The sequence below is a fragment of the Coregonus clupeaformis genome, chromosome 3 (assembly GCF_020615455.1).
Source record: "Coregonus clupeaformis isolate EN_2021a chromosome 3, ASM2061545v1, whole genome shotgun sequence".
Taxonomy (NCBI): domain Eukaryota; kingdom Metazoa; phylum Chordata; class Actinopteri; order Salmoniformes; family Salmonidae; genus Coregonus; species Coregonus clupeaformis.
The window spans coordinates 25,496,034-25,516,773 of record NC_059194.1 but is presented as its reverse complement, the minus strand read 5'-3'; the positions used below and the strand labels follow the sequence as shown (position 1 = coordinate 25,516,773).

Sequence of the window (20,740 nt, the reverse complement as noted above, 5' to 3'; positions counted from 1 at the left end):
TCGGGTGCAGGCCTTAGATTTTCACTTTATCACATATAGGCGGTTGCGGATGGGTTATTAGCCATTGCGGGTGAACGAACACCTGACCCGCGCACCACTAGTAGCCTACATGTATACATTAATAGCTACAAGGGGACAACATTTTTCCTGGAAAGAGAACCTTAGATGTCCCCACGCCTCCCGTGTCCAGTGTACTCAGCACCACCTCCCCTCAGAGCAACGTGACAGGATACCGGATGACTGTGCCTGTGGGGCTTGCTTTCAATCATCATTTAGATAAACAAGCCCTGCTGCTGGTCCTACAGACAATATAGATCTACCGATGAGGTAGCAGAATCGGCTAAGACAAGTTTGTTACATACATATTCTAGAGTAATAATGGCAACAGTTAAACCAGATGACAGACTGACAAGATCTCAGGGCTTCATGTGCGTTGGTTTTGCGGGAGTTTTCAGTAAAACTGTTACGTCGCCCCTGGAGGTGGTGAAAATTAAGAGTCAAGTGGGCACATTTCACTGTAAAAAAGGCTTTCTCCACAGCTTTCTTTTTGTCTACCAGAATGAAGGCATACGAGGATTTTGGAAAGGGAACCTCGTCTCCTGTCTCCGCCTGTTTCCTTACAGTGCCGTCCATTTGGCAACATACAAACAGTGAGTGAATAAGCAATTTGGTGTGTTGTTTCTGAGTTATGATAACATTAATCTTAGACAAGTAGCTAGTTTGCTACTAGCTAACTATAACGTTACAGCTATCTAACAGTATAGCTAATTTAATTACCATGCTAGTTAGCGATAACCAACCAGGCTGATAGGGCATGTTTGGAACAAAAAGCAGCACGTCTTTTTACTGGGTTGACATTTTTGCAAATACATTTTATGAATACTTCGACGTCGTCTGCGGAACTGGTATAGCTAGCTAGTTAGTTAGTAAATAAAGAAATAAAGCTAGCTAGTGTCACACATTTCCATCCAACTCACTTCCGTTTCTCTAAAGATTCCTGTTGGACACGCCTTCTATCATTGTCCAATCAGACGGCTCTTAAAACTCAGCCGAGTATGGTGTCACTTCATAGCTAAACAAATTGATAAGTAGGCATGCCTAACTTCTCGATTTTTATGGTCACATTCGACCATGCCATGATAGCTGAGGAGTTATGGTACATAGTGTTTTCTATTCTAGCGTTGACAGTAAGACCTCACGCGTCAGTGCATGTGCACATGTAAACACGACCCCTGCCCCGCACGCCAGGGAAATGTTCTCTACATCGTGTTCCACGCAGGGCTTCCAAGAAGAGGGCAGCTCCTCTCCTTCCTTGACTTTCAGTAAATATATATTAAATAAAGTTAGTCAGATTAATAAACAGCCATAAAGTATCAGATGACATTTACTGCAGCTCTACTTCGACACCATCTTAATTTTCTGACGTATGATGGTGGATTCTCAATGGAGAACATGATATGTTGAATTTGCATGGTATGTTTACTCTCTATGAAAAATTACAACTGTTCTTGAATTAGATACTCAGTCTGTTACAGTTAGTATGTTTACTCTCAGAAAAATTTGAACTGTTCTTGAATTAGATGCTCAGTCTATTACAGTTATGTAACATACAGTTACTTACTGCTAGAATTTCCAGAAGCCAGAAGCCATAATCATACATAATAATAATAGTATTCACTAGCTGTACCTGTCTCATGAATAACGTATGCATTGATTAAAGTAAATATATTTTCAAAATAGGTTCCTTTATAAAGATAATTAAGAACCAAAACATTGACCTCTGTGTTCTTGACTTTCCAGGATCGTCCACCTCCACATGGATGAATTGGGCTACATCTCTCAGTGGAGGGCAATTTTTGCTGGTGGGCTAGCTGGTATAAGTGCTGCGCTGGCCACGTACCCTCTGGAGGTGGCAGAGACTCGCCTCATAGCTCAGAACTGCAGAGAGCCTACCTACAGGGGGGTGGTCCACACGCTTTCTAAGATATACCAGACCGAAGGCCTTCGAGCACTCTACAGGGGCTTCTCTCTCACAATCCTAGGTACACACTTATGTCTGTATACTACAGAAATGTGGATTAAGATATTCCTAAGAAAAGCCACACAATGATTTAGGATAACTCTATATAAAGTTTGTCCAGTCTGCTTACTTGTGAAACACCCTTTCTTACAGCTTATAGAGCTTTCATTGTTGTTTGAAATTTGGAACAGCCAAACAGAGAATATTTATATCATGATGATATGTTGTTCTATTAGGCAGTGTTGACATAGCTAGTAACTGTGGATCTATTCTGCTACAGGTGCATTTCCCTTCTCTATTGGTTGCTATGCAGTCTACATCAACTTGGACAAGCTGTGGCGGGAGCCCCAATTCCGGTTCACTCCCCTACAGAACTTCATCAATGGCTGCATAGCTGCAGGAGTGGCCCAAACCCTCTCCTACCCCTTTGAAACTGTGAAAAGGAAAATGCAGGTAAGCGCACTCAACTCATTGGGCCATTTTATGAGACACAACTCATTTGGTAATACCACATCCATCCACAGGGTGGTGCATTTGTACACATTTGTACCGGTATCTCTGACCAGTACATACCGGTAGTAAAACACTTGTCCTTACACAGCAAAACACTTGCCCTTGATAAAGTAGCCTACGAGTGCATGCGTTTTTTTCTACTTTCTAAACAAAATGCAACATAGAAGCTTAGAAATTAGCCAAAAAATATAGTCACGCTTTGAAAGTTTTAAACTAAGATGAATAATACAGTTTCTTCATAGACTTTAAACTACAATAACTGACCATAGTTATTGGCAAATACCATACATTGGGCTGATGTATGAGTTAATGTCTCCCCTAACATGTCCTTCTCTGTATGAATGAGAGGACACATAGGGTTCAATAGGACTTCTATGAAGGACGGAATACTACATCCGTTTTTATCAATGTATTATTAGTGACCACAAGGTGCTGCGGCAGCTGAGAATGTGAATGCTGTTCAGGGTCTGCCTGCGCTCTAGATAAGTTCTCTAAATATAGCTGACAGCTATCACACAGTGAACAAGCACAGTCTCACTCCAATTGAGAAGCCCATAAAACAAACTGCACCTCTCTTTAATGCCCTCTGCCTAGTTTCAGACACACAGAATTAAGAAATATATTTTTTGTTCCCGTTTTTGTATAGAAGTTTATTAGATTTTTTTGGCCAAAACAAGAACTTCAATTAGAGACGGATGACACGACCCACAAGCAACATTTTTTAAGGAAGCTTAAAGCATGGGTGCAGTTCTTGTTTCACCAGCCAGCCAGTAGCATTTCCTTAACAAACTCAGCCTTTGAGATCTGTCAAGGCCTCGTCACTGGAAGTGTGTTGTCTTTGGGGGATGGTTATTCTCATGGATTAAAGTGCCCTCTAACATGCGAATGCATCCAAGGTGGAGCCAGTCAAGTGGTTCATGCTTGACAAAAGGAAAGCACAGTTTGTTTTGGGACATGTAAGATACCGATGTCCTGTCTGTGAGAGTACTGAGACCACACCCACATTTGCTCAGTTAATTTGGTTTCACTTATATCAAATTGTTGAGTGAAGAGTCATCGTAATGAATGACTTCTGTGCTGCAGTCAGGATATAGCTAGTCATGTGGCATCCAAGTTATAAATGTCCCTTAGCACAGATCCCCGGTTTGAGCAATTATCGTAAATGTCAGGAATTTCCATTCATAAAAATCATTCCATTCATTCCATAGTCTCTCTCCCTACATAAAAAAATACTAAAATGTTATAGTAAACTGTAGTATACTGTAGAATACTATACTACACACTTGTATCCCTCATCACGTAGTGCTTTCTTTCACATTTTTAGATTGATTGGACTGCTAGATAGCGTTGTCGTTGCAGAAATTAAGTCAAACGGATTTAAGTTTTTCTGCATTAAAATCACCAGCTACTAGGAGCACTGCCTTTGGATGAGCATTTTCTTGTTGGTTTATGGCCCTATATTGCTAATTGAGTGCAGTCTTAGCTATACATCTCAGCGCCATTCTTTATACTACAGTCATGTCCACAAAAACACTACAGTAAATACTACAGTATACTACAGTCATGTCCGCAAAAACACTACAGTAAATACTACAGTATACTACAGTCGTGTCCACAAAAACACTACAGTAAATACTACAGTATACTACGGTCGTGTCCACAAAAACACTACAGTAAATACTACAGTATACTACAGTCATGTCCGCAAAAACACTACAGTAAATACTACAGTATACTATGGTCATGTCCGCAAAACACTACAGTAAACACTACAGTAAAGTCTGCAAAAACACTACAGTGAATACTATAGTATAAAAATATAGTAATACTACAGTATTTAGACCATAGTATTTTTTTCATGTGGGTCATTACTTGGATCACACACGCTTATGAGTTTGTCCCAAATATCTGTCATTAATTGATCCTAAATGCATTTATTTTATACTGGTGCTCTCTAGGGTCACTTTCCTAGTAACTGGTCTAACTGGAAACCTCTCTCATTACATAACTGTCATGACTCATCTAATCAGGAATTTTTGTCCTCCTCTCTCTCGCCAGGCCCAGAATCCTCGCCTCCCCCATTATGGCGGCGCTGATGTCCACTTCACTGGAATGCTGGACTGCTTCAGGCAGGTGATCAGAAGCAAGGGCATCCTGACACTGTGGAGTGGCATCACAGCTAACATGGTCAAGGTAGGACCACCTAAGTCATGTTCCCATCATTTTTGTTATACATTAGCCTATTACCATAATGATTTATTGCGCTCTACCCCCAACCCTCTACCAGTCCTCCTCAGTCTTGTCAGCTGTAGATATAGTGCAGTAATAGATATAGTAATATACAGCCAACGCACATTTATCAAACCAATACCATTTTTTATATCAGTGTGAAACAGTAGAATGGCCCAGTCCTTGGGAGAGGACCTTGAGAGAGATGTGCTTTGTGGGTAATTTATAACAGGGTTATTACAAGCTGGCAGATGTGGGTCTGATCCTTGAACAGCATGCACTGCTCTCATCTTTCATCTCCAAATGGCTTTTCATGATGGCAGTGGAGTTGTTTCTTTTATTGGTGTAAAATCTCCTCTCATGAACAGTCTACCAAGTAAATAGTGTACTTTGTGGACAGGAAGATCATAACCAGGTCCTACTACCAGGGCAGATTTTAACCTACCTCTTCACATTTTATACAGAGACACTTCAAAAGCAATTGATCTATTGAGCCCACTGACATCTTCCCTGTTTGTCCTCCTCAGATTGTCCCCTACTTTGGCCTTCTCTTCAGCTGCTTTGAGATGTGCAAGCAGGTCTGTCTGTACCGCAACGGGTACATTGTGTCTCCATTGAGCTATAAGTTGGCACCAGGCGTGGACCAGAGCATGGGCCCTACTGAGGTGGAAGAGGTGAAGCGGTACCTGAAGAATAGGAACTTTCAGTCACAGCAAGGAAGTCGCTGGTGAAACTGGTGTAACAACAAATCCTGCACAAGGGGATGATGACCATTAGTATAGGAAAGTGTCTGAACTATCAAAAAGAGTCAGGAATATTTGTTGGAATTCAATACTTTGAAGATGACAATTTGGTTGATGTCAGGTCTGATTTCAGAATCAGAGGTACATCTATTGATAGACATTAATCATGCTGTATTGTATTTTAAAGTTGCAATGCAATCATAGGAATTGCACTTTTATACTTGACACATGGAATATTTTTTTTACTGTATGTTCAGAGCAAGGTTATGGTATTTTCTAACGTTGTTATACAGTTTTTTTTTACTGTATTTAATACTATTCCACTCATTCCGCTCCAGCCATTACCAGGAGCCCGTCTTCCCCCATGAAGGTGCCACCAACCTTCTGTGTAATATGGTCTTGGCCTTACATAAAGGTCATGAAGTGGAACACAAAACACACACCTGTTATAAGATGACATTAGCTTACTAATGCCAATTAATGCTTTTCATTATGTTCATTCTGTTATCATTACTATTTTAACAGACTTGGGTATATCATATTTATGTGCCTTAAGGTTTCCTTATTTATTATAAGGCTTATTTCACTGACTGTTTTAATTATGCCTGGTAGTTATGTAATTATTCACACAAAGGATCTGATTGAGTCCCAGCCACTAATCAGTCACTAACTTTCATAGCACATACTGTATGTATCATTGTGTGTTGTGAATCTAGCAATAAGATTGTAACTGAAGCACACCAATGTGCTTCACCAATGTGCAGGTTAGGTGTATACGGTATGTAATACATTTGATTGATGAAACTATGCAAATCTATAATTAATTATTTTAGATTGAGATGATTGAGAATCATTGAAGTGAAATGTACTTGAACAGTCATTGTAATGGCTGATATTGACTGTGGCTGACATGTGTACTGTACACAATTAGAGAAGTGAAAGAGGCAGGCCAAGAGAAGCTGACGTGCGGGCACCCTGACAAAACTACACTATTTACAGTCAGGGAAAAAAGAATTTGATCCCCTGCTGATTTTGTACGTTTGCCCACTGACAAAGAAATGATCAGTCTATAATTTTAATGGTAGGTTTATTTGAACAGTGAGAGACAGAATAACAACAACAAAATCCAGTAAAACACATGTCAAAAATGTTATAAATTGATTTGCATTTTAATGAGGGAAATAAGTATTTGACCCCCTCTCAATCAGAAAGATTTCTGGCTCCCAGGTGTTTTTTATACAGGTAACGAGCTGAGATTAGGAGCGCACTCTTAAAGGGAGTGCTCCTAATCTCAGTTTGTTACCTGTATAAAAGACACCTGTCCACAGAAGCAATCAATCAATCAGATTCCAAACTCTCCACCATGGCCAAGACCAAAGAGCTCTCCAAGGATGTCAGGGACAAGATTGTAGACCTACACAAGGCTGGAATGGGCTACAAGACCATCGCCAAGCAGCTTGGTGAGAAGGTGACAACAGTTGGTGCGATTATTCGCAAATGGAAGAAACACAAAATAACTGTCAATCTCCCTCGGCCTGGGGCTCCATGCAAGATCTCACCTCGTGGAGTTGCAATGATCATGAGTACGGTGAGGAATCAGCCCAGAACTACACGGGAGGATCTTATCAATGATCTCAAGGCAGCTGGGACCATAGTCACCAAGAAAACAATTGGTAACACACTACGCCGTGAAGGACTGAAATCCTGCAGTGCCCGCAAGGTCCCCCTGCTCAAGAAAGCACATATACAGGCCCGTCTGAAGTTTGCCAATGAACATCTGAATGATTCAGAGGAGAACTGGGTGAAAGTGTTGTGGTCAAATGAGACAAAAATCGAGCTCTTTGGCATCAACTCAACTCGCCGTGTTTGGAGGAGGAGGAATGCTGCCTATGACCCCAAGAACACCATCCCCACCGTCAAACATGGAGGTGGAAACATTATGCTTTGGGGGTGTTTTTCTGCTAAGGGGACAGGACAACTTCACCGCATCAAAGGGACGATGGACGGGGCCATGTACCATCAAATCTTGGGTGAGAACCTCCAGGGCATTGAAAATGGGTCGTGGTTGGGTATTCCAGCATGACAATGACCCAAAACACACGGCCAAGGCAACAAAGGAGTGGCTCAAGAAGAAGCACATTAAGGTCCTGGACTGGCCTAGCCAGTCTCCAGACCTTAATCCCATAGAAAATATGTGGAGGGAGCTGAAGGTTCGAGTTGCTAAACGTCAGGGTCGAAACCTTAATGACTTAGAGAAGATCTGCAAAGAGGAGTGGGACAAAATCCCTCCTGAGATGTGTGCAAACCTGGTGGCCAACTACAAGAAACGTCTGGCCTCTGTGATTGCCAACAAAGGTTTTGCCACCAAGTACTAAGTCATGTTTTGCAGAGGGGTCAAATATTTATTTCCCTCATTAAAATGCAAATCAATTTATAACATTTTTGACACGTGTTTGTCTGGATTTTTTTGTTGTTATTCTGTCTCTCACTGTTCAAATAAACCTACCATTAAAATTATAGACTGATCATGTCTTTGTCAGTGGGCAAACGTACAAAATCAGCAGGGACATTTTTGACACGCGTTTGTCTGGATTTTTTTGTTGTTATTCTGTCTCTCACTGTTCAAATAAACCTACCATTAAAATTATAGACTGATCATGTCTTTGTCAGTGGGCAAACGTACAAAATCAGCAGGGGATCAAATACTTTTTTCCCTTACTGTATACAAAAGTATGTGAACACCCCTTCAAATTAGTGGATTCGGCTGTTGAGCGCACAGCCATGAAATCTCCATAGACAAACACTGGCAGTGACTTTCAACGTGGCACTGTCATAGGATGCCACCTTTCCAACAAGTCAGTTAGTCAAATTTCTGCCCTGCTAGAGCTGCCCCGATCAACTGTTAGTGCTGTTATTGTGAAGTGGAAACGTCTAGGAGCAACAACGGCTTAGCCACGAAGTGGTAGGCCAAATCAACATGCGTGCCGAGCCAACATGCGGATCGAGAGCTTCAAGTTCCTCGGTGTCCACATCACTAAGGATCTAGCATGGTCCACACACACCTGAGAACGCCTCTTCCCCCTCAGGAGGCGTTGGTATGGTAAATGCTTGGCATCCGACTGCAAGGCGCTACAGAGGGTAGTGCGTTCGGCCCAGTACTTCACTGGGGCCGAGCTCCCTGCCATCCAGGACCTCTATACCAGGCGGTGTCAAAGGAAGGCCCTAAAAATTGTCAAAGCCACCCAAGTCATAGACTGTTGTCTCTGCTACTGCACGGCAAGCGGTACCAATGCACCAAGTCTGGAACCAACAGGACCCTGAACAGCTTCTACCCCCAAGCCATATGACTGCTAAATAGTTAGTCCGGGTAGGTATTTGGTTAAAGTTCAACTTTTTGGGCAACCCCACAAAATTCACATAAAAATGTGAGTTATAGATCTATCATACTCATTGAAAGCAAGTCTAAGAAGCGGTAAATCTGTTCTATGTGAGATATTTCTATGCTTCCCGTTCTTAAGTTTCGTTTTTGTATCATTTACTTTGGTTTTGTACACCAGTTTCAAACAGCTGAAAATACAATATTTTTGGTTATGGGAAAATATATTTCAGATGGTACAATGATTCTCTACATTGCTTGTTTTGTCACATAAACTGATATTAGGCAAACTATTAGAATTTTTGCAACCAGGTAATTGCGGAGCGATTTCTGCATAGTGTGTCTTTAACTGCATTGACCCTTTTTGTACTAACTTTTTGGACTCATGCTGACCAGACCGCTCGCGTGCGTCTGCGTGCATGTTGATTTTGTCCACCCACACCAGATGAGATCAGGACACGCTGGATGAAATATCAAAACGAACTCTGAACCAACTATATTAATTTGGGGCCAGGTCGAAAAGCATTAAACATTTGTCAATTTAGCTAGCTAGCTTGCTGTTGCTAGCTAATTTGTCCTGGGATATAAACATTGGATTGTTATTTTACCTGAAATGCACAAGGTCCTCTACTCCAACAATGAATCCACAGATAAAAGGGTAAACCAAGTTCGTTTCTAGTAATCTCTCCTCCTTCAGGCTTCTTCTTATTCTTTGGACTTTATATGGCGGTTGGCAACCAACTTTAAGGTGCATTACCACCACCACTGGACGAGTGTGGACATCAATTCATCTTTCGATTACCCACGTGGGTATATGCTCCTAAAAATCAATGAGGAGATGGGAGAGGCGGGACTTGCAGTGCAGTGTTGGCAATTTAGCGACTTTGTCGCTATATTTAGCGAGTTTTCAGACCCCTCTAGCAACACATTTTTTTAAAAGCGACTAGCGACAAATCTAGCGACTTTTTCTGGTGTTATTGGAGACTTTTGGAGACTCTGACGTGAAAGCACATATCGTTCTTACTCTTCTCAACGAGCAGCGGGTGCTGCCGTGGGCCCCACCCAGGCCCCACCCCCATCCCAAAGCACTCACAGGCGGCCCAGTCCTTGCGCAGCAGTCCCTCCCAGCTACAGTCAGAGCAGGAGATGTTCACCCCTCCGCGTCCAGACTGCAAATTAATCACGCATGCGGGAAGCCGCCGCTGGCTGATCCCGCCCTGGCTTACATTCAGGGCGGGAAGTAAATGTAGGGTGTTTTTTACTCACTTTTTGTCTCTCCCACAACGTTATTCCTATATCCTACAGCGTCCATCACAATTACATGCACATGGCCAATTATGCAAATTAGGTGAAGCCGTCATTTAGCGACTTTAAGGACAACCAATAGCTACTTTCCTTACTGAGGAGTTGACAACACTGGTCAAGCGTCACAAATAGAACCAAGTTCTATTTTAGTGCCTGGCTACTACGCAGACGCTCGTTGACGTGCGCGATCAGTGTGGATGCAATGATTGAATAATATGTATGTGTACATTTATTTTGCGACGCGAGCGGTGTGGTCAGCATGTCATCGCATACGGTGCTGGTACTGTTTTATTATCTATCCTGTTGCCTAGTCACTTTTATTCCTAAATATATGTACACATCTACCTCAATTACCACGTACCCCTGCACATCAACTCAGTACTGGTACCCCGTGTATATAGCCACGTTATCGTTACTCATTGTGTATTTATTATTACTTTTATTATTATGTGTTATTACTTTTCTGTTATTTCTCTATTTTCTTTCTCTGCATTGTTGGGAAGGGCCCGTAAGTATTTCACTGTTAGTCTACGCCTGTTGTTTACGAAGCATGTGACGATTAAAATGTTATTTTAATTAAATTCCTTTGCTAAACAAGGTGTGGGTTTTCTGAATATGGGTTGACAATGTATGAATGACATCACAACTGTTGTTCGGACTTATACAAAGGATCTGAATGGAGCAATTGCTCCATCATTATCATATTTGGCAGGACACTACATTCAGGAGAACGTCTCTGATGGAAATGCTGAATACAGATTACAGATTGACTGTACACATGTAGTTCTTTCATGATTTCTATCTCAAAGGCTCTGAGCGGTGCACTCTACCGAGAAACCCCTAGTCTGGTGACTGTAACCTGATCTGCTAGTTCCCCTAGTCCCAGCTGACCCCACCACTACCACCTTACTACAGTAGGCTAATGGCATACAAGAAAGACAGCAACATTTTATTTTCCCAAAATATGTAAGTTGTTAAATGGATATTTGAGGAGCAGATGCATTCTTTTTTTGTCCCAAGGAAGTTTGATCACAGGACTGACTATCATTATCCTTATTTTCACTTAACTGTAGGACACAAGATAAGTTGTGTCAATATCATAATAATATAACATCATTATGCCAATTATATCAATTATAATATTATCATTATCATCTGCTTGACCATGGTATTTAATCTAAAAGGAATTTTATCTCAAATCAAATTGTATTGGTCACATACACATATTTAGCAGATGTTATTGCAGGTGTAGCGAAATGCTTGTGTTCCTAGCTCCAACAGTGCAGTAGTATCTAACAATTCACAACAATAAACACAAATCTAAAAGTAAAATAATGGAATTAAGAAATATAAAGATCTTGTGATCCTCTTGTGAGAAATTGCAGAGTCAAGGACATTTTAACCTGGTAGTGAATGGGATGACCTTTTCCCCCCTATATCTAAGTGCCCTCTCACAGCCGATCATTAACTCAGAGTAGACAGGAATTTCAGCCAAAGATGGTGGATCACTCAGGCCGTTTACCATTGAAAAAATTGTCAGTTCCTGTCTACTTAAGGGGGTGGCTCTCCCATAGACACCAATGCAGTTGCAGCTGGGTCTGGTATACTCAGGCTGCTTTTACACAGGCAGCCCGATTCTGATATTTTTTCCACTAATTGGACTTTTGACCAATCAGAGCTGATCTGATTGTTGAAAATACCAATTAGTGAAAAAAAAATATCAGAATTGGGCTGCCTGTGTAAACACAGCCTTCCTCTTGTGTCTCTGTTTCAGCTACTCCAAGCTGCCATGCTTTTCACATGACCTTGGGTCCAGAACTCACCAACCAAAAGCTTGGTTGGTAAGGCATAATCAAGGTGTGTCATTCACAACCATGTAGGCCTACTTAACCAACAACCTATTGAATGACATCAACTCAAAATTAGCTATTTTAAACCTTGGATATAACTTTCATGTTATCACATTTAATATTATAGGCCAGTCTTTCATGTATGATATTAATTACATTTTTATTTTGAAATAAATAAATACTCTTGAGCACGGGCGAACAACACAGCTGAATTCATGAAGACGGGACAAATCTCTCAGGCTAGGGGACGTTCATAAAAACATAGTCTCCGCCCACTAAATCCACCAGCGCACCAATGGCATACCGCCTTTCAGCTCCCGCTTTGTCTCGCGAACATAGAGGCATTAAATCCGCTCTCAATTAAACGAATCGGCCATTTCGACTGAGCCGGCATATCTCAGCAGTCCTTGGTTGAAGGGGAAGGTTTCCTTGTATCAACGTCCTCGATAACAACAGAAAATGAATGAGACCGTCATCTCGTTCGGTAAGGACTTCTTGGCTGGTGGTATTTCCGCTGCCATCTCCAAAACAGCTGTAGCCCCTATTGAAAGAATCAAGCTTCTACTTCAGGTAAGTTTGACTGGCTTTTCAGAAATTAACTGTTAGTTTCTAGCTACAGTACAGTACTAACGTTAACACGGATGAGAGGGGTTCGTTTGGTACTAACAGTAACTGGCTAAGTTACTAACGTAACTCCTCGCCATATCTTTTTTTGGGGGTGCTTTTTTAAACTGGGTTACCTAGCTATCTACTGTAGCTTACTTAGCTAATGACATTTCATTGGTGCCTTGCAAGGTTGAAAGGATGCGAGTAACTCGTTCATTTTGGTTCCTCGTCGCGTGTGATCAACTTGGAACTGTCAGTTCAGCAGCAAACCGGTGTCCGAGTCTTGTTTGGGAATTTGGCTAACGTTAACTAGCTAACTAACTCTTAGTTTGCTTGCTGCAAATGACTAACGTCATTGTTGTACAAGTTTAAAGACTCCGTATATGTGTTATGCTCATTGGCATCCCTACTAGCTAGTTACTTTGTTCACTAGCTAGCTTGGACATTGAACATCGTTGTGTCCTCTGACATCAAGTATTACGTAACTAGCAGTTACTAGGCCCGAGAAGTTGCCAAGGTCGCAACAAGGGGAGGCTTCATCCTGTGTTTAGCTGAGGCCTAGCGAGAACCAATCTAGTGAGGAGGAGGCGGGTCCTTCTACATTGTGAATGGAACGTTGAAAGGCGAAGTGCTTGGTGATGCTGACTAACGTTACCTAGCTAACTTCTTGTCTACATGATTTTAGCCACTGTTAGCCATGTATCCACAATGTTGCCAACATTGAATTACTATGAATAGTGTTGTTAGGGGTGTTGGCTTATTTAGTTGGCTAAGGAAATTGAATGCTGTTGAGACACTTTTATTGATAAAGTAGGCCATGTCCTCTGTATCTTTGTCATTAAACTGCCGTTTCCTTTTCCCTTTGAAGTTTTATAAATATATTGTATAAAGACTGAGCATTGGCTTTTGATGTGTTTGTGAATACAGGTGCAACATGCTAGCAAACAGATCACCGTTGACAAGCAGTACAAGGGTATCATGGATTGCGTCGTCCGTATCCCCAAGGAGCAGGGCTTCCTGTCGTTCTGGAGAGGCAACTTGGCCAATGTCATCAGATACTTCCCCACCCAGGCCCTCAACTTTGCATTCAAGGACAAATACAAGCAAATCTTCCTGGATGGCGTGGACAAGAAACAGTTCTGGAGATACTTCGCTGGTAACCTGGCCTCTGGCGGTGCTGCTGGCGCTACCTCCCTGTGTTTTGTGTACCCCCTCGACTTTGCCAGAACCCGACTGGCTGCTGATGTCGGTAAGGCCGGTGCTGGGCGTGAGTTCAACGGCCTGGGTGACTGCTTGAAGAAGATCTACAAGGCTGACGGTCTGAAGGGCCTGTACCAGGGCTTCTCAGTGTCGGTCCAGGGCATCATCATCTACAGAGCTTCATACTTCGGCGTCTATGACACAGCCAAGGGTGAGTCCATGGACTGCTCTGAGCACAGGCCTCAATCCTCATGTCTGAGTAGAACTGCAAGTGTCTGTTTCACAAAGAATCTTAAAGCCTGCTTTAATCCACTTGCATTTTCTCTGTAGGTATGCTGCCAGATCCCAAGAATGCAAGCATCTTGGTCAGCTGGGCCATCGCTCAGTCTGTGACTGCAGTTGCCGGTCTTACATCCTACCCCTTCGATACTGTCCGTCGTCGTATGATGATGCAGTCTGGACGTAAAGGAGGTAATTGTCAACTTTTGAACACTTGTCTGTATTTTAGTATCAAGTTGTATATTCACCATCATGCTGTCCACCAACAGTGGGCTACTGCTTGTGCTTACCATTCAGCCAAGGCAAAGGTATGACCTGTTTTGCTTGTTTTGCAGGTGACATCATGTACACTGGCACCATTGACTGCTGGAAGAAGATTGCGAGGGATGAGGGTGGCAAGGCCTTCTTCAAAGGAGCCTGGTCCAACGTTCTCCGAGGCATGGGAGGTGCCTTCGTGCTGGTGTTGTACGATGAGTTGAAGAAGGTCCTCTAAACTGTTTTTAGATGTCTCCCAAAAAATGTTTAAACTGTAACATAACTTGTACATTTGGAAGGACTGTCAAATTCCGCCTTATTTATAGGGACCAACTAGTATCTTTGTGCTAGTTGTACTGGAGAAATCTGTTTTGCGCTTTTTATTTTGCCCAATGTTTGTTTCTGTTTGCCCCTCACCAGAATGTAATTCCCATTTTTAAAAAAGTTACAATGCCAGGTCTTCAAATGTCAACCTGTTTCATCCAGATGGTCTGTTTCTAGTCAATACTGTAAAAATAAAGGCAACCTACTGAATGAACCTACAATGAGCTTTTCACTTGGTTTGTGTGTTTCCTTGGCAGTAGCAACACTGAATGGCATGTAGTGTTACTCCTGGCTTCTCCCTGGTGTGGTTTCTCTTGAGAGCCAGCTGGTGTCTTATTCGTTGAGGTGTAACTTTAAGAGCTGGGTTGTCCTTGACAGTTGTGGTTGGGCTCCAGCCAAAGTCAGCTGACTGGAACTTGGACTGGGTGGGTGTAATCTATACAAGCTGGTGAGAAGGTACTAAACAGGGACGGTGTGAAAGAAACAACTACAGACGGTCTTGTGGCTTGTTTTTACCTGACGCAAAATGCATGTTTGAGCACAATTTACTCATTCATATAAACGAAGTAACTGACATCTGGTGCTGAGAGGAATGCTAGGATTACCTGTTGCAAAGTGGATTACTTCAGGCTTCTAAATTTACTCTATCTCTCAAGCCGCTTCCGTCTCGAACTGGTGAGTTGCTGGACCGTTACCTGTATGTGGGGCCAACTAGATAAAACCACAATCCTGCTCAAAGATCTCGATGTTGAACCTGTGCGTTTGACTGGGTGCCAATCCACATTGCTCCAGTTAATAGACTGCAGAGAAGCAAACTCAACCCTCCATTTTAGAGAAGTTAGCTGGAAAACTTATGTTGGGTGAATGTTGAAATAAAGTACTATTAGGAAATAGTCTGTGTGTGCTGACATGTTACCTCCGAGACTTGATCCTGCACTAGTGACATGGCTGAGATTCCTCCAGATACATGATCGCGGCAGCAAAAAAAGAAGGAATGGGAGCCTTTCCAAGCTCATGTCATCAAGAAGAGTGAGGATGCGCCTTACACTTTTCACAACTACACCGTTAAGACTTCGGTACATCAGTGCTGGCTGCAATATATCAGGTTGTAATCCCTGTCCTTGGGTTACCTTCACCAGCCAATGTCAACTACCAGAGTAGGCAGGCCTATGTCGTCATGAGCTCTTTGTAGACCTAGTATTGTCTACGACGCTCTACAATGGAGGACACTCTTAATTTAGCTCTCAATGCCTTTATCAGATTACACATGATTTACCCAGCAGGATATGGAGTATCTGTAATCGTCCTTGGGCTGTGTGGGAGTTATAGGAAGTAATCATTGCTTTAGTGACACACCAGAATTGATCCTGACTGGTGATCTACCCAAATCGTTAGTAACTTGTCATGTTTCAGCATGCCGTTTCCACCTCTGCATCATTACAGCTGAATTAGGAGGCATTCAAGTAGATTTGTGGCTTAGGTAACACCCATTTGAGGTCATTGGCGAGAGCTCAGACGAGCACGCTTTCAGTAGTACCACAACTTTGAACTGTTTAGTAGACTTTAGTGTCTTAAGGTGTATTGCAACTTGAAAGATATAAAACTGCACTAAGGCCAATATTACAATAACTCACAGTATGGGCTGTTTTTATGTAAAATGTTGATTTTTGCAGTGTAAGTTATTATTTACAGGTGAAACTGGTTTGATCTGCCCTTAACTGGTGACAAGCTAATGTCAAAGAACAGATCCTGCTGATGGATCACATGGCTTTAGCAGATTACTCATCACCACTGGGGGCATGCGTGGCATGCCCTGCTGCGGTTTCATAATCCTGACCTGTTGAATGACGTCATTTACACACCCCCAGCCACGTCTCAGCTCGTCACTGATATGAAAGGAATGTGATTATGGAACCGCAGCATTGGTTTCAAATCAGATCAGTGACTTTGATTTTTTTTTATATAGCCAATTAGCTGCATCACTACAGCACCTTAGACTTAAGTATATACCTACTAAAAAAATACATTTGAGAGAAACACCGGAAAAGAGCCAGGGGTTGCTCATTTAGACTATACTTAGTTCATATTTTAATTATATTCCATATTTAAAATGGCACTTTGAATGCTTAACACCACATAGGATCTGAATGTCTTTTTATACATCATTTTACCACCACCAGTATGGTTACCTGCCAGCTCATAGAAATGCAGAGAGTGTCATGTGGTGAATCTGTTATTTGCATTTTATCTATTCCCTTTACACACCGTTAGCATAGCACCAAAGAGTGGGTCACCAACAACAAAATAGTAAATGATGGAGCAAAAGCATTCCTTGACATTTTCACACTTTATTTCTATGATAAATATGTAGTGCTCAAGAAATGACATTCCATGAGAGCATTATTAATTTTTTAAAACATGATTTCTATCATTTGTTTACAAAGTCTCATATGACAACAAAACATAAACAATTGTCCTTTGTTTTTTGATTATGATGAAGTAAGAGGTGTCCTAGAGAGGTATCTTAATAAGAAAGGTATAGTCAGTGTGTAACAGATACCCAGGATTTTAACTTGTGTCCACAACTATATTTTGCAGCCAAGAAGCTTACCACATTTTAAAAAACATGCAAACTTTGGTTGGCCTGGTGATCAGTGGCCTCCTTCAGGTTTCTGGGAAGCTTTACTTGTACAACTGTTATTGTAGCCATAACAAGTAATTGTTTTCATGGGTCAGCCTGTCCTTAGGCCAGACCAGTGCCCAGTTCAGGCCGCACATCCTGAACAGTCTCAGGTCTCTGTTTGGCACTACACTTGCAATTTGTGGTTAATTAAACAAAATACAGCACAAGCTTGGATCCACCAAGGAAAAAAAGTGTCATTATGGTCGTAATATCAAATGAACTTGATGGGAAAACATGAGGATATTTGGGGAAAACAACCAAAGAGATGTTATCCCCCCTGTATGTGAATGTACACATTGACTTATATGGTATTACAGCCTCTGCCTAACCGAGGTAAAATTAGTTTTATATTGGATATTCGGGTTTTCTCTCCTCAATAGCTATTGAACCAAGCATGCCATGATTATGAAGATGGTATATTCTGAATCGGGTGGATGGAGAACAATCCGCTTTTGTAATATTTTATTTTAAAAAATAAAAATAAAAACTATTTGGACTATTTTGTATATGTCCATTACATGAAATCCAAATAAAAATCAATTTAAATTACAGGTTGTAATGCAACAAAATAGGAAAAACGCCAAGGGGGATGAATACTTTTGCAAGGCACTGTATAATGTTCATAGTCATGGAATGCGTTGTGTAAAAAAGAATATGCACTATACATACAAAAGTATGTAGACATCTCTTCAAATTTGTGGATTAATTGCTGACAGGTGTATAAAATCGAACACACAGCCATGCAATCTCCATAGAGAAACATTGGCAATAGAATGGCCTTACTGAAGAGCTCAGTGACTTTCAACGTAGCACCGTCATAGGATGCCACCTTTCCAGCAGGTCAGTTCGTCAAATTGTTTTAAATTTTTTTTGCAAATGTATTCCAAATTCCCCACAGATCTGGGGAAGAGTACCAAAACATTTCTGCAGCATTGAAGAACCCCAAGAACACAGTGGCCTCCATCATTCTTAAATGGAAGAAGTTTGGAACCGCCAAGACTCTTCCTAGAGCTGGCCGCCCGGCCAAACTGAGCAATCGGGGGAGAAGGGCCTTGGTCAGGGAGGTGACCAAGAACCCGATGGTCACTCTGACAGAGCTCTAGAGTTCCTCTGTGAAGATGGGAAAACCTTCCAGAAGGACAACCATCTCTGCAGCACTCCACCAATCAGGCCTTTATGGTAGAGTGGCCAGACAGAAACCACTCCTCAGTAAAAGGCACATGACAGCCCGCTTGGTGTTTGTCAAAAGGCACATAAAGAAACCAAGATTGAACTCTTTGGCCTGAATGCCAAGCGTCACGTCTGGAGGAAACCTGGCACCATCCCTACGGTGAAGCATGGTGGTGGCAGCATTATGCTGTGTGGATGTTTTTCAGCGGCAGGGACTGGGAATCTAGTCAGGATCGAGGCAAAGATTAACGGAGGAAAGTACAGAGAGATCCTTGATGAAAACCTGCTCCAGAGTGCTCAGGACCTCAGACTGGGGAGAAGGTTCACCTTCCAACAGGACAACGACCCTAAGCACACAGCCAAGACAACGCAGGAGTGTCTGAATGTCCTTGAGTGGCCCAGCAAGAGCCCAGACTTGAACCCGATCTAACATCTCTGGAGAGACCTAAAAATAGCTGTGCAGCAACCCTCCCCATCCAGCCTGACAGAGCTTGAGAGGATCTGCAGAGAAGAATGGGAGAAACTCCCCAAATACAGGTGTTCCAAGCTTGTAGTGTCATACCCAAGAAGACTCGATTCTGTAATCGCTGCCAAAGGTGCTTCAACAAAGTACTGAGTAAAGGGTCCGAATACTTATGTAAATGTGATATTTCTGTTTTTGTTATGTAATACATTAGCAAAAATTTCTGTTTTTGCTTTGTCATTATTGGATAATGTGTGTAGATTGATGAGGGGAAAAAACAATTTAATCAATTTTAGAATAATGCTGTAACGTAACAAAATGTGGAAAAAGTCAAGGGGTCTGAATACTTTCCAAAGGCACTGTGTGTATGTATGTGTATATATACAGTAGCAGTCAAAAGTTTGGACACACCTACTCATTCCAGGGTTTTTCTTTATTTTTAATATTTTCTACATTGTAGAATAATAGTGAAGACATCAAAACTATGAAATAACACATATGTAATCATGTAGTACCCAAAAAAGTGTTAAACAAATCAAAATATATTATTTCTTTCAGATTCTTCAAATAGCCATCCTTTGCCTTGATGACAGCTTTGCACACTCTTGGCATTCTCTCAACCAGCTTCATGAGGTAGTCACCTGGAATGCATTTCAATTAACAGGCGTACCATATTAGAAGTTAATTTGTGGAATTTCTTTCCTTCTTAATGTGTTTCAGCCAATCAGTTGTGTTGTGACAAGGTAGGGGTGGTATACATAAAAGATAGCCCTATTTAGTAAAATACCAAGTCTATGGCAAGAACAGCTCACATAAGCAAAGAGAAACTACAGTCCATCATTACTTTAAGACATGAAGGTCAGTCAATCCAAAGTTTCTTCAAGTGCAGTCGCACAAACCATCAAGTGCTATGATGAAACTGGCTCTCATGAGGACCGCCACAGGAAAGGAAGACCCAGAGTTACCTCTGCTGCAGAGGATAAGTTCATTAGAGTTACCAGCCTCAGAAATTGCAGCCCAAATAAATGCTTCACAGAGTTCAAGTAACAGACACATCTCAACATTAACTGTTCAGAGGAGACTGTGTGAATCAGGCCTTCGTGGTCGAATTGCTGCAAAGAAACCACTACTAAAGGACACCAATAAGAAGAAGAGACTTGCTTGGACCAAGAAACACGAGCAATGGACCATAGACCGGTGGAAATGTGTCCTTTGGTCTGGAGTCCAAATTTGAGATTTTTGGTTCCAACCACCGTGGCTTTGTGAGAAATGGTGTGGGTGAACGGATGATCTCCGCATGTGTATTTCCCACCGTAAAGCATGGAGGAGGTGTTATGGTGTGGGGGTGCTTTGCTGGTGACACTGTCTGTGATTTATTTAGAATTCAAGGCACACTTAACCAGCATGGCTACCACAGCATTCTGCAGTGATACACCATCCCATCTAGTTTGGGCTTAGTGGGACTATGATTTGTTTTTCAACAGGACAATGGGCTATTTTACCAAGAAGGTGAGTGATGGAGTGCTGCCTCCACAATCCCCCGACCTCAACCAAATTGAGATGGTTTGGGATGAGTCGGACTGCAGAGTGAAGGAAAAGCAGCCAAGAAGTGCTGAGCATATGTGGGAACTCCTTCAAGACTGTTGGAAAAGCATTCCAGGTGAAGCTGGTTGAGAGAATGCCAAGAGGGTGCAAAGCTGTCATCAAGGCAAAGGGTGGCTACT

At 41.9% G+C, this 20,740-nt stretch overlaps 2 protein-coding genes across 2 annotated transcripts; both read left to right on the top strand.

Annotated features, from left to right (window-relative positions):
• Positions 1–39: 39 nt before the first annotated feature.
• LOC121546552 (solute carrier family 25 member 43-like) lies at positions 40–6,312 on the top strand. Its single transcript, XM_041857806.2, has 5 exons — positions 40–650; positions 1,801–2,042; positions 2,301–2,473; positions 4,592–4,726; positions 5,290–6,312. Exons 1-5 carry the CDS (start codon positions 379–381, stop codon positions 5,491–5,493), a joined length of 1,026 nt encoding a protein of 341 aa, XP_041713740.1. The 5' UTR covers positions 40–378; the 3' UTR covers positions 5,494–6,312.
• Positions 6,313–12,392: 6,080 nt separating this feature from the next.
• slc25a5 (solute carrier family 25 member 5) lies at positions 12,393–14,921 on the top strand. The gene is made up of 4 exons (XM_041852533.2): positions 12,393–12,606; positions 13,570–14,053; positions 14,173–14,313; positions 14,457–14,921. The coding sequence occupies exons 1-4, from the start codon at positions 12,496–12,498 to the stop codon at positions 14,612–14,614; spliced, it is 894 nt and encodes a 297-aa protein (XP_041708467.1). The 5' UTR covers positions 12,393–12,495; the 3' UTR covers positions 14,615–14,921.
• Positions 14,922–20,740: the final 5,819 nt, after the last annotated feature.

Excerpts from the sequence above, each read along its gene's own strand:
- LOC121546552 (XM_041857806.2), top strand. The coding sequence starts at position 379 with ATGGCAACAGTTAAACCAGATGACAGACTGACAAGATCTCAGGGCTTC. Across the intron at positions 651-1,800 it reads CATTTGGCAACATACAAACA|GATCGTCCACCTCCACATGG; the intron begins GTGAGTGAATAA and ends TTGACTTTCCAG. Across the intron at positions 2,043-2,300 it reads CTTCTCTCTCACAATCCTAG|GTGCATTTCCCTTCTCTATT; the intron begins GTACACACTTAT and ends ATTCTGCTACAG.
- slc25a5 (XM_041852533.2), top strand. The coding sequence starts at position 12,496 with ATGAATGAGACCGTCATCTCGTTCGGTAAGGACTTCTTGGCTGGTGGT. Across the intron at positions 14,054-14,172 it reads CGTCTATGACACAGCCAAGG|GTATGCTGCCAGATCCCAAG; the intron begins GTGAGTCCATGG and ends TTTTCTCTGTAG. Across the intron at positions 14,314-14,456 it reads GCAGTCTGGACGTAAAGGAG|GTGACATCATGTACACTGGC; the intron begins GTAATTGTCAAC and ends CTTGTTTTGCAG.